General features: G+C 50.9%; 1 protein-coding gene across 1 annotated transcript in view; it reads right to left on the bottom strand.

Annotated features, from left to right (window-relative positions):
* Positions 1-15,446, bottom strand: part of PITPNC1 (phosphatidylinositol transfer protein cytoplasmic 1) — a 262,102-nt gene that overhangs the window by 25,781 nt on the left and 220,875 nt on the right. Inside the window, exon 7 of the mRNA XM_055133683.1 lies at positions 2,678-2,833. Coding sequence (XP_054989658.1) covers positions 2,678-2,833 — 156 coding nt within the window. The remainder of the gene's footprint in view (positions 1-2,677; positions 2,834-15,446) is intronic.

Here is a 15,446-nt window from a genome sequence, read left to right on the forward strand (position 1 = left end):
AGGAGAAAAACATGAGCAGCCCGGGGCAATCAAAATAGGTTCTGTGTGAGGTGAAAAAAAAAATTGAAAACAGGACAAGAGTGTGACCAAAGTAAAAAATCAGCAAGGGAGCCAGGACACAGTTCAGGGCTCAAGGGGCAAGAGCTGGAGTTCAAGTTTCAGTACTGCATGGTCCCCAAGCCTGTGTCCAGCCAGCATATAAAGTTCTAGCCCAGTTGGCCGAATGCCACTAGGGATGGCCCCCAGCACCTCATTGCTTGGTAGGACTGTTCCTACACAAAGAAAAGAGATGACTTTGGTTACAAAGATAGAAGTGGGGAGGATGAGGGGCTGGAGCAATAGCAGAGCGGGTAGGGCGTTTGCCTTGCACGTGGCCAACCCGGGTTCGATTCCCAGCATCCCCTACGGTCCCCTGAGCACCACCAAGAGTAATTCCTGAGTGTAAGCCAGGAGTAACCCCTGTGCATCACCAGGTATGACCCAAAAAAGAAAAAAAAAAGAGAAGTGGGGAGGATGAGTCAATTCAAAGGACTGTGTGCAGGCTTTGCATGTGGGAGACCTGGGTTTGATCCCCAGCACTGCAGGGACCCCAAACACATCCAATAGTGCAACAGTGATGACTAAGCACTGCTGAATGCTTTAAAGAGTCCTCCTTGCTTTCGTTGTGGGATATATTTAAAAAAAAAAAGTTTTTGTTTTTTTTTTTAAACTCACAGGGGCTAGGAGGACTGATCAATGGTTGGAATCTAGCACAAGTGTGTGTGGGGTGGAGGGTCGGTAAGATAGAGCAGGGACCGGTATGACAATAATAGTTGAAGATGATCATGCTGGATAGGAACTGAGTGCTAGAAGTAGGTAAAGGGATCGACATGATGACCTTTTAGTTTCTCTCTCTCTCTCTCTCTCTCTCTGTCTCTCTCCAAAACCACAATGCTGGGGGTGGGGGAGGGAGAGAGGGAAAGAAGAAAAGTGCTCGCCATAGAGCCAGGCTGCGGAGGGGAGAGGGGGGTGATGGGAGGGAACCTGGGGACCCTGGTGCTGGGAAATGTACACTGGTGGCGGGATGGGTGTTGGAACACTGTACGACTGAACCCTAATCATGAGCAGCTCTGTAAGGGTCTGTCTCACAGTGAGTCAAAGAAGAAAAAAAATCTATTAATTAAAATGAATATAAATAAAAACCTCAAAATAAAAAAAAGAGTTCCCTCTACGGCCCCCCCAAAAAAAAATCCAAAAGAAAGGCAAATGGGGAGGAAGTCAAGGAAGATGGAGAGTGAGAGAGAGAGAGAGAGAGAGAGAGTAGAAGATATTTACACAGGGAGCGGCAGACATCTTCCTGTTTAGCTGGGACACAGCAGTAAAACTCACGTTCCACGTAATCAAGGTAAAGAGAAAATGAAGTGAAATTCATCAGTTATACAGTTGGGGGGGCGGGGGCGGAGGGTATACTGGGGATTTTGGTGGTGGAATATGGGCACTGGTGAAGAGATGGTGTTTGAATATTGTATAACTGAGACATAAACCTGAGAACTTTGTAACTTTCCACATGGTGATAAAATAAAAATTAAAAAAAAAAATCCAATGGGGGAAAAAAAAAAGCAACTCACGTTCCAGACCTCAGTAATTTGTGCCGGGATCACACCTAGCTCTGCACCCAGGAATCACTGCTGGCGGTGCTCAGTGGACCATCTGGGATGCCTCGGATGGAACCCGGTTGGCCGTGTGTTAGGCAAATGACCTACTGCTATACTATCACTCTGGCCCCACTTGTGTCCATAAGTTCTAATCTTGGGATGGGCAGGATGGATTCTGGAACTCAAAACAAGACCCATGGCTCTGTTCGAGGAAACACCAACATTCCCAAATTTGTTCAAGAGTCCGCTGCAGTTCTGAACCATTTCAACCGCTCTCTTAGCCCTAACTTCAAGTTTTCTGCATTTCATTGTCAACCGGCCCCCAATCTCAATAAACCCATCTCAGTAGCAAAAGCCTTAGAGCATTTAAAGTTAAACTCCAGGGGCTGGAGCGATAGCACAGCGGGTAGGGCATTTGCTTTGCACGCGGCCGACCCGGGTTCGATTCCCATCATCCTATATGATGAGCACTGCCAGGAAGTAGTTCCTGAGTGCATGAGCCAGGAGTAACCCCTGAGCATCACCAGGTGTGACCCAGAAAGAAAAAAAAGTTAAATTCCAGGACCCCAGAGGAACGTCAGAAATCTTTTCTTTACCAGTTAGCCAGCAGGAAAATCAGAGCTATCTCATCTCACTGAAACAGGGCAGCAACCTGGGAAAAATGGCTTTTTTTTTTTTTTTTTTTTTTGGTTTTTGGGAGAGGAGAGAATGAGGGGCCGGGAGCAGCACAAGATGACAGCAGGCAAAGGAAGCTGGGAAACAAGGGGCTGAGTGCATGCTTAGCGTGCTTGGAACTGCACGGTCCGCTGAGCACTGCTGGGGATGAGCCCTGAGCAGACAGCGGGGAGCAGCCCCCAAACGCCACAGTACGTAGCCCCACCCCCAAACAAAGATATGTTCAAAACAAACAAGACCAGCATTTTCTGGTGGCAGTGGCTGGGGCTGGCTCAGCCCCCTGCGTCCGGGGGGCCAGACACTGCACTTTCCGTTACAAAAGCCAGCGACGTGGTCCCCGGCCCAGGAACGGCTGCTGGTTCTCTTACCTTGTGGACAAATTGCTCCACTCTGGTCTGTAGCCCCCAGACCTCGAACTTCACGGTCACCAGCTTGTAGGAGCACATGATGGGCTGGTGGCTATCTCTCCAGCCTTCTCTCAACTTCCCGCGGCCTGTCTTCTCGGACTTGAAGTGTTTAGGATCCTGGACAAAAGAGCGAAGAAGAAATCGTAACTTCGGAGTTTAAACAGGAAGTAGATGAGACGTCCCGGGCGGGTGAGGCAGAGAGGGGAGGGCACCGCTCGGCTGGCAGGACTCCTAAGACAGCACAGAGCTTCCTTTGAGGATGAGAATGTTCTAGAATCAGAGGGGTGATCACACACCCGCGTGAATATGTTAAACTCACTGAATGAAGAGGGGTGAATGTTCGGGCACCTCAGCCCGAATAATCGCGACAAGGGATCAGATCGTTACCCAGTTAAAAAGCGGTGGGAAGGCGGTGCTTCAATATAAGTGTCAGAAAGGATGATTCTAGGGGCTGGAGCAATAGCACAGCGGGTAGGGCATTTGCCTTGTATGTGGCCGACGCGGGTTTGATTCCCAGCATCCCATATGGTCCCCTGAGCACCGCCAGGGGTAATTCCTGAGTGCAGAGCCAGGAGTGACCCCTGAGTATTGCCGGGTGTGACCCAAAGAGCAAAATAAATAAATAAATAAACAAACAAACAAATAAATAAATAAATAAATAAAAGAGAAAAGATGATTCTGAAGCTCATTTGTGACATTGAGCCCAAGACACTTAAAAAAGTTCATTTGCGGCACCGTGATTTGCGATACTGTTACCAACAAAGTTCTGTGCATGCTGCGTTTCAACGCTGCGCCCTCCCGAATGTTCTCTGGCGAGCTCCCCTCCATTCTTGTCTCTTGGCCTCCCAACCCCCCCACTTCCTGCTCCCTGCCTGGGAAGCTCAGTTCTCTAGACCGGTTCTCAGGTTCTGCTGCCTTTGGCTAGTCACATCTCTACCTATCCCATGTGTGTGTGAGACACTGGGACTCTCCAGGTCCATCCACTGGGGAGCCAATAAATTTTATTTTATTTTATTTTAATTATTATTATTTTAGGAGTCCCAAATCAGGCTTTTTTTTTTCTTTTCCTCCTTTTTTTTTTTTTTTTTTTTTGGGTCACATCAGGCAACGCTCAGGGGTTTCTCCTGGCACTGCCCTCAGGAGTCATTCCTGGTGGTGCTTTCGGGATGGGATGTCAGGGATCGAACCCAGATTGGCTGCATGCAAGGCAAATGCCCTACCCACTGTACTATTGCTCTGGCCCCAATGAACTTTCTTTTTCTTTTCTTTTCTTTCTTTTTTTTTTTTTTGCTTTTTGGGTCACACCCGGTGACGCACAGGGGTCTCTCCTGGCTCTGCACTCAGGAATTACCCCTGGAGGTGCTCAGGGGACCATCTGGGATGCTGGGAATCGAACCTGGGTCGGCCGTGTGCAAGGCAAACGCCCTCCCCGCTGTGCTATTGCTCCAGCCCCCTGAACTTTATTTTTAAAAGTCCAATGCAGGGCTGGAGAGACAGTGCAGAGGGGAAGGTGCTGGCCTCGCGTCTGACTGATGCTGGTTCAAATCCCCGGCACCGCACACATGGTCCACGAACCCCACCAGGGGCCACTCCTGAGCAGAGAACCAGGAAAAGGCCCTGAACACCAGTGGGTATGTCCCCCCAGCCTGAAACAGTCAGTGAAGCTGCCCACTATATGAACAGTCCTGTGTGATCTGCCCAGACCCCCGGGCTCTAGGGAGGCTCCCTGACAGCAGGAGCTGGGAAGCGTCACCTGGTCTTCACTGCTCTGCCACCGAAAGTGAGGGCAAAAGCCATTCTGGGTATTTCGGTTCAAGCTTCTACCAAAAAGAAGAAGATCTGGCGGCTGGAGTCCAGCCAGAGAGCAGGACCGAGGGGACTAACACACCGTTCTTGTTTTCAGTCACTGAGTTTTGGGGAGGCATAGTTTACAGTAATAGATGACAAGATGGGGCGCTAGAGTGATAGGACAGTGGGGAGGGCATTTGCCTAGCATATTGCTGACCCAGGGCTGGAGCGAGTGCACAGCGGCAGGGCGCTTGCCTTGCATGTGGCCGACCCGAGTTCGATTCCTCCGCCCTCTTGGAGAGCCCGGCAAGCTACCGAGAGTATCTCGCCCGCATGGCAGAGCCTGGCAAGCTCCCCGTGGCATATTCGATATGCCAAAAACAGTAACAACAAGTCTCAAAATAGAGACGTTACTGATGCCCACTCGAGCAGATCGATGAGCAACGGGATGACAGTGACAGTGATAGCTGACCCAGGTTCGATCCCTGGCATCCCATATGGTTCCCCGAGCACCGCCAGGAGTAATTCCTGAGTGCAGAGTCAGGAGTAACCCCTGAGCATCGCCAGGTGTGACCCAAAAAGGAAAAATGAAAGAGAGGGAGAGAGAGAGGCTACAAGACTGAGGCCACTAATGGGTTACCAAGCAAACACAAGCTGGATCACCAGGGATGGAGGGAATGAAGCGCCGGAAAGCCTGGGACAAAAGATTTATTTGTTATCGTTTGGGGGGGGTGAGGGGGGTGGCACACCTGGTGGTGCTCGGGGCTTATTCCTGGCTCTGTGCTCAGGGATGACTCCCGGTGATATGAAGGGGACAATATTTGCTGCTGGGGATGGAGCCCAGGCTGGCCACATGCGAGGCAGCACCTAACCCTAGTACGAACTTTCCATCCTGGGGACCCGGGAATTTATACCTGCCAAGTGGAGTCTGTGAGTTTAATGGCCGGAGCCCAAGATAAACACGGGAAGCTGGTTTCTTTCCCATCCGCCCTCTTGATGACATTCCCACAAGAGGCGAACGCCGCGTGTAATGAATGACCAGCACAGAGCCAGCTATCTTGAGGCTCTGGAGACAAGGTCTCCAGAATATGCAAAGAGCCGGAGGGGAGCTGGGCCGACTGGGGTTAGCAACCGGGTAAACGGAAAAACAGTGAAGAGCGGAGGAAGGCAGGAAGCCAAAGCTCCCGGCAACCCAGATGCGGGCGGAGATAAAGGATGCAGCAAACAGAGCAAGGTGGGCAGGGCCCAGAGGTAGGGGTGGAGGAGGAACTCAGGTCTGGGGCCAGTTGGCTGCATCCCCCACCACCCTTTTCCTCCTGAGGCCTGAGACCCCCATTCATAGAGTGTTCTGGACTTGTTTCTCTGGCTGATCACTTCTGTTTTTTTTTTTTTTTCTTTTTGGGTCACACCCGGTGATGCACAGGGGTTATTCCTGGCTCTGCACTCAGCAATTACTCCTGATGGTGCTCAGAGGACCATATGGGATGTTGGGGATCGAACCCAGGTCGGCCACATGCAAGAAAATGCTTAACCCGTTGTACTATCACTCTGGCCCACCACTGGCTGATTGCTTCTGCTTTTTTTTTTCTTTTTGGGTCACAGCTGGCGATGCACATAGGTTACTCCTGGCTTTGCACTCAGGAATTACCCCTTACAGTGCTCAGAGGACCATATGGGATGCAGGGAATTGAACCTGGGTCGGCCGCGTGCAAAGCAAATGCCCTACCCGCTGTGCTATTGCTCCAGCCTCACTGGCTGATCACTTCTGAGTTTGAAATGACACCTACTCCAGATGTTTCGTGAACATTCCAGGCTTCTCAAGAATAAAACAAGAATCCTAGTAAAAGTGCATGGCCGGTGGGCTATATTTCAATGCAGTTAAGAATTGTGGGAGCTTGGGCCGGAGCGATAGCACAGCGGGTAGGGCGTTTGCCTTGCACGCGGTCAACCCAGGTTCGATCCCCGGCATCCCATATGGTTCCCCAAGCACTGCCAGGAGTAATTCCTGAGTGCAGAGCCAGGAGTAACCCCTGAGCATCGCTGGGTGTGACCCAAAAAGCAAAAAAAAAAAAAAAGAATTGTGGGAGCTCACGGCAGGCTTATCCAGAACCACGCGAGTCTGAGTAAGAGTAGGAAAATGAGAATGAGGCTTATACATCACTCAGTGTTCCTGACTGAGCAGCAAAAATCACAGAATTTAGGCTATTGTTAAATAAAGCGTGGAGCCAGGGGAGCTGGAGGAGGAGGCAGGGCTGCTGGCTGTCCAAGCATCAGGAGAGACACATTTCTTCTCCGGTTTGTTTTGGGGGCCACATGCGGTGATGCTTGAGGTCTGCTCCTAGCAGTGCTCAGGGAACCAGCTGGTGCTGAATGGAACCGGGCCTCCTGCATGCCAGGCCTGCGCTCAGCCCACTGAGCCATCTCTCTGGCCCCAGAACACCACTTTATTTTTAAAAAATCTTTTTATTTGGTTTTGGGGCCATACCTGGTGGTGCTCAGGGGACCCGATGGGATGCCGGGGATCGAACCCGGGTAAGCCACATCCTGGTCCTGTTACCTCATTCATTAGAAAGGAATTACATTGCCTTTAGGGGTGAAAGTGTTGTTTCCCAGCCTCCTCGTTGTATTTTATTGTCTGGGTTTTGGACCAGGCATGGCAGGGCTCCGGGCTCAGGGATCCATCCCAGTGGAGGCTCAGGGGGACCACGGGGTGCCAGGACTCAGCCTGGTACTCTGTCTGCAAGGCAAATGCCCTGCCCACTATACTAGATAGTACCTCTCCAGCCCCTAGGCCTCCTCACTTTTTTTTAAAGACAGGTTTTTATTTGGAAATTTTGAGAAAGTGGGGGGGGTGAGGAAGAGAGAGAGAGGAGAAAGGAGAGAGAGAGAGGAGAGAGAGAGAGGAGAGAGAGAGGGGAAAGAGAGAGGAGAGAGGAGAGAGAGAGAGGAGAGAGAGAGAGAAGAGAGGAGAGAGAGAGGGAGGGAGGCACTTGATAGAACGTAAGCTTCTCCAGAATACAGAGGGGGTACACATCCCAGCGTTAAAGCCTCAAGGCACAGAAGTCCACATCTCAAGAAGGGAGATGTGGATGCCACGAGCCTGGACTCAACATGCGCTCAGAAGCAGCACACGGGCACAGGTGGCACCTGGGCACAGGTGGCCCACGGGCTTGGGCAGTAATCATGCCCTGGCCTCCTCACTTTTCACCATTAACATTTACTGGGGCTGGAGCGCTAGCACAGCAAGTTGGCCGCTTGCTTTGCTTGTGGCTGACCTGGGTTCGATCCTCGGCACCCCACATGGTCCTCTGAGCCCCGCCAGGAGTAATCCCTGAGCACAGAGCTGGGAGTAAGGCCTGAGCACCGCAGGGTGTGGCCCCAAACAGACAAAACAGTCAGATTCGTTAAAGCGTTGCCTTTATCTCCCCGTCAGATGGGGATCTCTCTGGCCACCGGCCTTTCAGGGGGGCACATCTTCAGGAGACCCCCAGGAACGGGGTCAGCCGAATCCCATCGGATGAAGCAGAACAAAGGCGAGCCGAGTTGGTTGCAGCCCCCCTACCCCCCCCGGAAACTCCTCCGCTTCATTAGACTCGTCTCACACCTCAGAGGTGCAAGGAGAAGCCCCAGGAGCCGGCGGCCTGGCTGGGGGCCCCCGCGCTGCCACGGGCAGCAGGCCATCAGCGGGCGGCTCCGGAGAGATGAGTCTGCAAGATTAATTATGCTGTCCACCGGCACCGCCAAGGATGACAACCAACGGGGGCTTGCCCTGTTAATTGAAATTAGACGTTGTTGATAAATGTTAAATGGAAAAAAAGGGCGAGGCGGTGACTGGTGAGGAACGGCGACATCAGGGAAGGACAACGCTCAGCTCCGCAACAGGCAGGAACCAACAACACACCTCGGGTGAAAAGTTCCTGCCGCCTGGGACTTTTTTTGGCAACGCCAAGGTCTGACTCTCCTCTCTAACATAAACAGCCATCTTAACCAGTCAATTTTTTTTTTTTTGCTTTTTTGGTCACACCCCGAGATGCACAGGGGTCACTCCTGGCTTATGCACTCAGGAATCACCCCTCACGGTGCTCAGGGGACCATATGGGATGCTGGGATTTGAACCCGGGTTTGCCGTGTGCAAGGCAAATGCCCTACCCGATGTGCCATCACTCCAGCCCCTTAACCAGTCAAATTTAACGTGGGATTTGGACCAAGTTTTCTTGAACTTGGAGTAAAAAAGGGAGACACATAAAAAAGTAGTTTTGGGGGCTGGACTGACAGTACAGTGGGTAGGACACTTGTCTTCCAGGAGGCCATCGTGGGTTTGATCCCCGGCATCCCATATATTTCCCAAGCCCATCAGGAGTGGTCCTGAGTGCAGAGCCAGAAGTAAGTCCTGAGCACTGCCAGGTATGACTGAAAATTTGAAAGAAAGAAAGGAAGGAAGGAAGGAAGGAAGGAAGGAAGGAAGGAAGGAAGGAAGGAAGGAAGGAAGGAAGGAAGGAAGGAAGGGAGAGAGAGAGAGAGAAAGAAAGAAAGAAAGAAAGAAAGAAAGAAAGAAAGAAAGAAAGAAAGAAAGAAAGAAAGAAAGAAAGAGGGAAAGAAAGAAAGAAAGAAAGAGGGAAAGAAAGAAAGAGAGAGAGGGAAAGGAAGGAAGGAAGGAAGGAAGGAAGGGAGAAAGAAAGAAAGAACAGAAAGAAGAAAAGAAAGAAAGAGGAAAAGAAAGAAAGAGGAAAAGAAAGAAAGAGGAAAAGAAAGAAAGAGGAAAAGAAAGAAAGAGGGAAAGAAAGAGGGAAAGACAGAGAGAGAGGGAAAGGAAGGAAGGAAGGAAGGAAGGAAGGAAGGAAGGAAGGAAGGAAGGAAGGAAGGAAGGAAGGAAGAATGCAGCTTACAAAGATACCAGTCCCAAATTACAAATTACTGTATTGCATTTGACAGTGCTGGGAGTTGACGAAACCAAGGTCCCACTGCGCAAGGCATGTTCTCACACTAAGCTATACTCCGGCACCGCCAACAACCAAACATGGGCAGATCCCATATCCAGGGCTGGAGAGATAACTCTAGAGGCTGAGGACACGCTCTGCATGCTGGAGTTCAATCCCCGGCACTGCAAGGTTGCCCGAGCCACATAGGAATGACCTCTGAGCACAGAACCAGGAGTAGCCCCAAACACCATCGGGTGTTGATGGTTCAAAATCCTCTTCATATGATCCCTTTGTATTAAGGATCCCACTCAAATGAAATAAATGTCCAGAGCTGGAAACTCTACAGAGACAGAAAAGTCAGTAGTTGCCTGGGGATGCAGAGGTATTAGTGGGAGTTAAGACGGGGCGGTGGAGGGGCTAGAGAGACAGTCCAGTGGGCAGGGCACTTGCCTTGCATGTGGCTAACCCAGGTTTGATCCCCGGTACCCCATATAGCTCCTCTGCGCCCACCAGGTGTGATCCCTGAGTGAAGAGCCAGGAGTAAGCTCTGAGCATCATGAGGTATGGCCCCAAAAGAAGAACAAAAAAAAAAGAGGGGGGCGGCAGTGGTAACTATAGCACATAAGGTTTCTTTTTGTAGTAAGAAACATATAATTTTCATTGTATAATATCTGTGAATATAGTCAAATCATTCAGTGTTACACTTTTGATGGGTGAATTAAATGTGGATGCATCTGAAAATTATTCAAGAAAATCAGAGCTAAAGCTTTCAGAATGTGCTTGAAAGTGTCCTGACCTTTGCTTAGGAGTCCACTGCTATGCCTCCCCGTCTGGAAACTGGCCCATCAGCAAACCCCCCTGTAAGCAGATCTGGGCCAGAAGCAGCCAATTCTTGCTGGATGAGCAGTTGATACCCAAAGTGCTATTTTTAAAGCATCTGCCCTTGGCACCGGAGCGAGCCGTGGACACGAGCGATTTGGGTTTTTCCCCTCAAAGTGACCCGCCAAGGTACTTCACCAGAATGAGTGAGTGGCCGCCACAGAGAGAAGAAATGGCATTGACAAACACACAATTAAGGGCCCGGGAAACGCAAAACTCTGCTCAAAGAGGGAGCACGAAGAGGGAACAGTTGTGCCCAAAGTCTCCAGATCATGCAATGGTCTCGTCTCTGAGCTTGAGACACAGAAATAAAGCAAGTACCACTTGGAAGTGCCGTGCAGGGATTCGGGAGAAGCCAGGCAAAGGAGAGAAGAAGAACCGATGAGAAGAGAATCAAGAAGCAAAGGAGGGCAAAGGGGCAAAGGAGCTGGTGTGTGAAGCCCTTGAATTTGGGGGAGTGGGGGTTGGGGCTGGAGCGATAGCACAGGGGGTAGGGCGCTTGCCTTGCATGCAGCAGACCAGGGCTTGATTTCTCCATCCCTCTCAGAGAGCCCGGCAAGCTACTGAGAGTATCCTGCCTGCATGGCAGAGCCTGACAAGTTCCCCGTGGTCCAAAAACAGTCACAACAAGTCTCACAATGGAGACGTTACTGGTGCCCGCTCGAGCAAATCTATGAACAGGGGGTTTGGGACACATATAGCTGTGTTCAGGGCTTACTCTTTGTTCAGGGATTACTCCTGGTGGAGCCCCTGACCCCCAGCGGTACAACGCGACCCGCAGAGAGTTCAAGTGTGTTTCCTCAGAGGAAACAGACCGACAGACAAATATTCTCAATGAGCAAACACAGAATGACAGGGATCAGCACTGGATTGACTATCCCCAAATCGCACGTGTGTTTTGTGTTTGTCGTATTTTAGGACATCCGGAGGTCTGACTTGCTGAACAGAAACCGGGATAGAGATGCTCAATAAGCCAATCGAGGGGCTGGAGCGATAGCACAGTGGGTAGGGCGTTTGCCTTGCATGCGGCCGACCCCGGTTCTAATCCCAGCATCCCATATGGTCCCCTGAGCACCGCCAGGGGTAATTCCTGAGCGAAGAGCCAGGAGTAACCCCTGCGCATTGCCGGGTGTGACCCAAAAACCAAAAAAAAAAAAAAAAAAGCCAATCGATCTATCATTGGATACAAGTAAGGGATTCCATGATTTTTGTTTTGTTTTCCTTTTTGGGTCCCACCCAGCGATGCTCAGGGGTTACTCCTGGCTCTGCACTCGGGAATTACTCCTGGTGGTGCTCAGGGGACCATAAGGAATGCTGGGGATCAAACCCGGGTCGGCCACATGCAAGGTACATGCCCTACCCATTGTGCTATCACTCTGGCCCTAACCTCCAAGTTTTTGTAAGTTTGTTTTGGAGTCACATTCGGCAATTCCCTAGGGACTCTGCGGTGCCAGGATTGAACCTGAGTTGTCCGTATGCCAGTGATGCCCATTAATGGTTTTCAAAGACACACCAGGGCTGTTTCCCCTCCAGCTTGACCCAAAAGAGCCAGCTATGGAAGAAGAAGTAGAAGAACACAATCTTCGAGGCTAGATACTTTGGGTTTTGAAGCCAGATTCCAGAAAATTCCAGCAAATCACTTAGCCTTTCTGAATCACTCTGTTTTTTCCTTTTATAGAAAATGAGGACGGTCTCGATCCTCTCTGATTGTTAGAATAAACTGATATCCTCGAATAAAATAACTGTCATGGCTTCCCCCCACCCCCAAGAAGTTAGCATCAGTTCCTCCAAAGTCAAGGTTAGCGATTCTGTGAGAAATCTGGGGAAAGTTCCGAGGCCCAGGTTAATGAGCTAATAATTGCACGCCTTTTTCTAGTCCTTTAAGACGAAACGATAAAGACAAGCCATTTAATAGCACCTATTCTCTCCTAGATATTTTTGGAGCAGAAAGAAGCTGGGAGTCTGAATAAATAGAAGTGGGGAAGAGAGCTGCTGGGTAGGGTCTTACCTTCTTGAAAAGAGAAAAAAAAAACACCCAATACCATTCCATCATCTATCATCCTTAAAGAGCCATTGGGAAAGAGCCAGAACCGTGGAACCAAAGACCCGGTAGACAGCTTGGATCCAGGAAAAATGACTCAGGGGAGGGTCAAGTGAAGCCTGTCCCCAGCTCAGAAGCCAGTTGCACAAAGGCGTGTTATAATTAACGCCAGGGGCTGGCAGATCAGGCGTTGCACTGGACTCCCCAGATGGCATCTGATTTCCAACAGATGGGACGCAACTCAAGGCACTGATCACTCCCACAGTGGGGCACGGGCATCCTTCCAGGCTCACACGGCGATTTCCTTTACCCTCCACAAAACCAAGTACCAACAGAAGTGTTTCCAAACGTGACCAAGGAAACGGAACTCTCTTAGGCAGAGATGCTGGGATAAAAGTGGGAATGAGCATTTGCTGTCGCTGGCCTCTGGGAAAGCAGATGGCACCCCTCATCCTGGTTTCCTCACCACCAGAAACTCCTACCCCCAATACCAACCAAAACGGGTCTTGCATGAAAAGTGGGGGGGGGCGTCTAAGCTGAGACCATTCCCCCAATCCTGGCGTCTGTGCCCAAGATCCTTGTTTATTTACTGGCTTGGTGGGTCCAGGTTTCTGTTTTTTTGTTTTGGAGTCACCCCTGGCGATGCTCAGAGGTTACTCCCGGATCTACACTTAGGAATCACTTCGGGCAGTGCTCAGGTGACCATATGGGGTGCTGGGGATCAAACCCGGGTTGGCTGCGTGCAAGGCAAGTGCCCTACCTGCTGTACTATCTCTCCAATGCCAAGTTTTTCTATTTCTTAAAGCTCTTCCCGGGGATGCTGGCCTGATTTGGGAATTCTTCAAAGGGATTAAGAAGGTTTGCAATTTTCATTTTTAGCCTAAAAATAGCCAAAGCTAAGGTAGTCCTCTCAAGCCCTGAGCAAACTGTGCATTTGATGCCTGTTTGCTTTTTCTTTCTTTCATTTGGGTTTTCCAAGCTTCATTCAGGGGTCTCAAGGGTGACTCAAAGGGGCCACGGGGGCTATACCCAGAGGGGCTGGGTGAGCCTTAGGTGCTGGAGTTTGAACTCTGGTTGCAACAGTGCCAGGCACGCGTCTGAGCCACTTCCCCGACCTCCGCAGCTTTTGTTCTTCTAAGTATAGGAGAAAGAAGGGACGATTTTGGCTGAGAACTGGGTCCTACTGACAATCAAGTCTTAATGTCTATTCTTCTAGAAAACACCTGGTAAGAAGTCTTGGGGGTGACAAAATTGTCTTGGGGACCATGCTGGGGCCCCAGGGCACACAGACTGTCCAAAGCTGACACAACCAACAGGAAGTAGAACTTCTCAAATTTCTTAGAGGTGAAACATCAGAAATAAGTGCTCTTCTGAATTCAGGTTAACCATGAGCGCGAATAAAAGCAACACTGTATCACTGTCATCCCATTGCTCATGGAGTTGCTCTGAGCGGGTACCAGTAACGTCTCCATTGTGAGACTTCTTATTACCGTCTTTGGCATTTTTGTGTATCAAATACGCCATGGGTAGCTTGCCAGGCTCTGCTGTATGGGTGGGATACTCTTGGTAGCTTGCCGGGCTCTCCGAAAGGGACGGAGGAATCGAACCCGGGTTGGTGGTGTGCAAGGCCTACCCACTGTGCTATGGCTCCAAAAAAAGTATGTTAAAAAATAAGCACAGCAGATAAGACATGTGCCTTGCATGTGGCCGACCCAGGCTCTATCGGAACGGGCAGATGCGCCTGCTAGTGTCCCCTGGGTCCCCGGGGAAGCAGGGGAGGAGCTTGGACTTGGCATCCCTCATATACCATCCCAGGCTGCCAGGGGCACTGCTCTGAGTTCCTATCAGTGCTGACCACCTAGAGACCAGCAGAGGGACAGGCCCAGGGCAATGTGGTGGCCCTGGCTGGGCACAATTTCCCTTGCTATCAATTGCTTGGCACGCCTGATTTTTTTTTTTTTTTGCAGGGAGGATCACTCGCAGTGGTGCTCAGGGGCTACTCAAGGGGCCTCGAGGTGGCAGGGATCAAAGCTGGGGTTCCTGCATGCAAAGCATGTGCCCCAACCCACAAAGCTGTCTCTCCTGCCCCATGCCACCCCTCCTGGTTCCCCTGGAGGCTCTCACGGGGAACTTGTGGTGCCACTCTATGCCAAGGCTGCAGGTGGTCCTCTGTTATCCTACAGTCCTCTATTTTTTCCTTTTTGGGTCATACCCGGCAATACACAGGGGTTATTTCTTGCTCTGCACTCAGGAATTACTCCTGGCAGTGCTTGGGGATCATATGGGATGCTGGGAATCGAACCCAGGTCGGTCATGTGCAAGGCAAATGCCTTACCTATTGTACTATTGTTCCAGCCCTGGTCCTCTATTTTTTGGGGCGAGGGGAGGCACACACCTTGCTGTGCTCAGGGATTACTCCTGGCTCTGTGCTCAGGGATCACTCCTGGCAGGCTTTGGGGACCATATGAGGTGCCGGGGATCGAACCCAGGCTGGTTGCATGCAAGGCTGCTGTCCCCTGGCTCTGGCTCCTGAGGTGGCCCTCTCATGATCTGAGTAGCGTCCAGCCCTTGTCCAGATGGAGCCCGTCACCAAATGGCTCCCTGAGCCTCCGGAAGCAGCAGCGGAACCGAGAGGGAAGGGGACAGCAGGACCCCGCCACGGCAGCTGCGTCCCATCTGGCCACTGGGAGATGATTGGAAAATGTTGCCACCCTCAACCGCCAAGATGTGGGTCGAAATGAAAATATGGTTCACTGGCGGGAGCCCGTGGTTAGGATGAAGCCCTTTGTACCAAAGGGTCTGGCTAAGTACGTCAATATTTACCCATTTCGTCTCTCTGTTCCCTTTCGACGGCCCGTCAGGCTTCGCAAACAGCATTTAATCTCTCGCCCTTGACAGCTACCGGAGAAGATGCATCTCTTTGTTCCATTCTCTCCCCCCTTGGATACCCACGCCCTGAAATAGCTGCAAAGGTCTTCCTGTGTCCACCCACCCCGCCCCCGCCCCAAGATTCTATAATCAGGGTCCTGCCTGGAGTCTGGGTTCAAGAGTTCCCATAGTCCCCAACTCAAGGGGAAGATTTAAATCAGATTTTACCTAAGCA

This window comes from Sorex araneus, chromosome 3 (genome assembly GCF_027595985.1).
Source record: "Sorex araneus isolate mSorAra2 chromosome 3, mSorAra2.pri, whole genome shotgun sequence".
Lineage (NCBI taxonomy): Eukaryota > Metazoa > Chordata > Mammalia > Eulipotyphla > Soricidae > Sorex > Sorex araneus.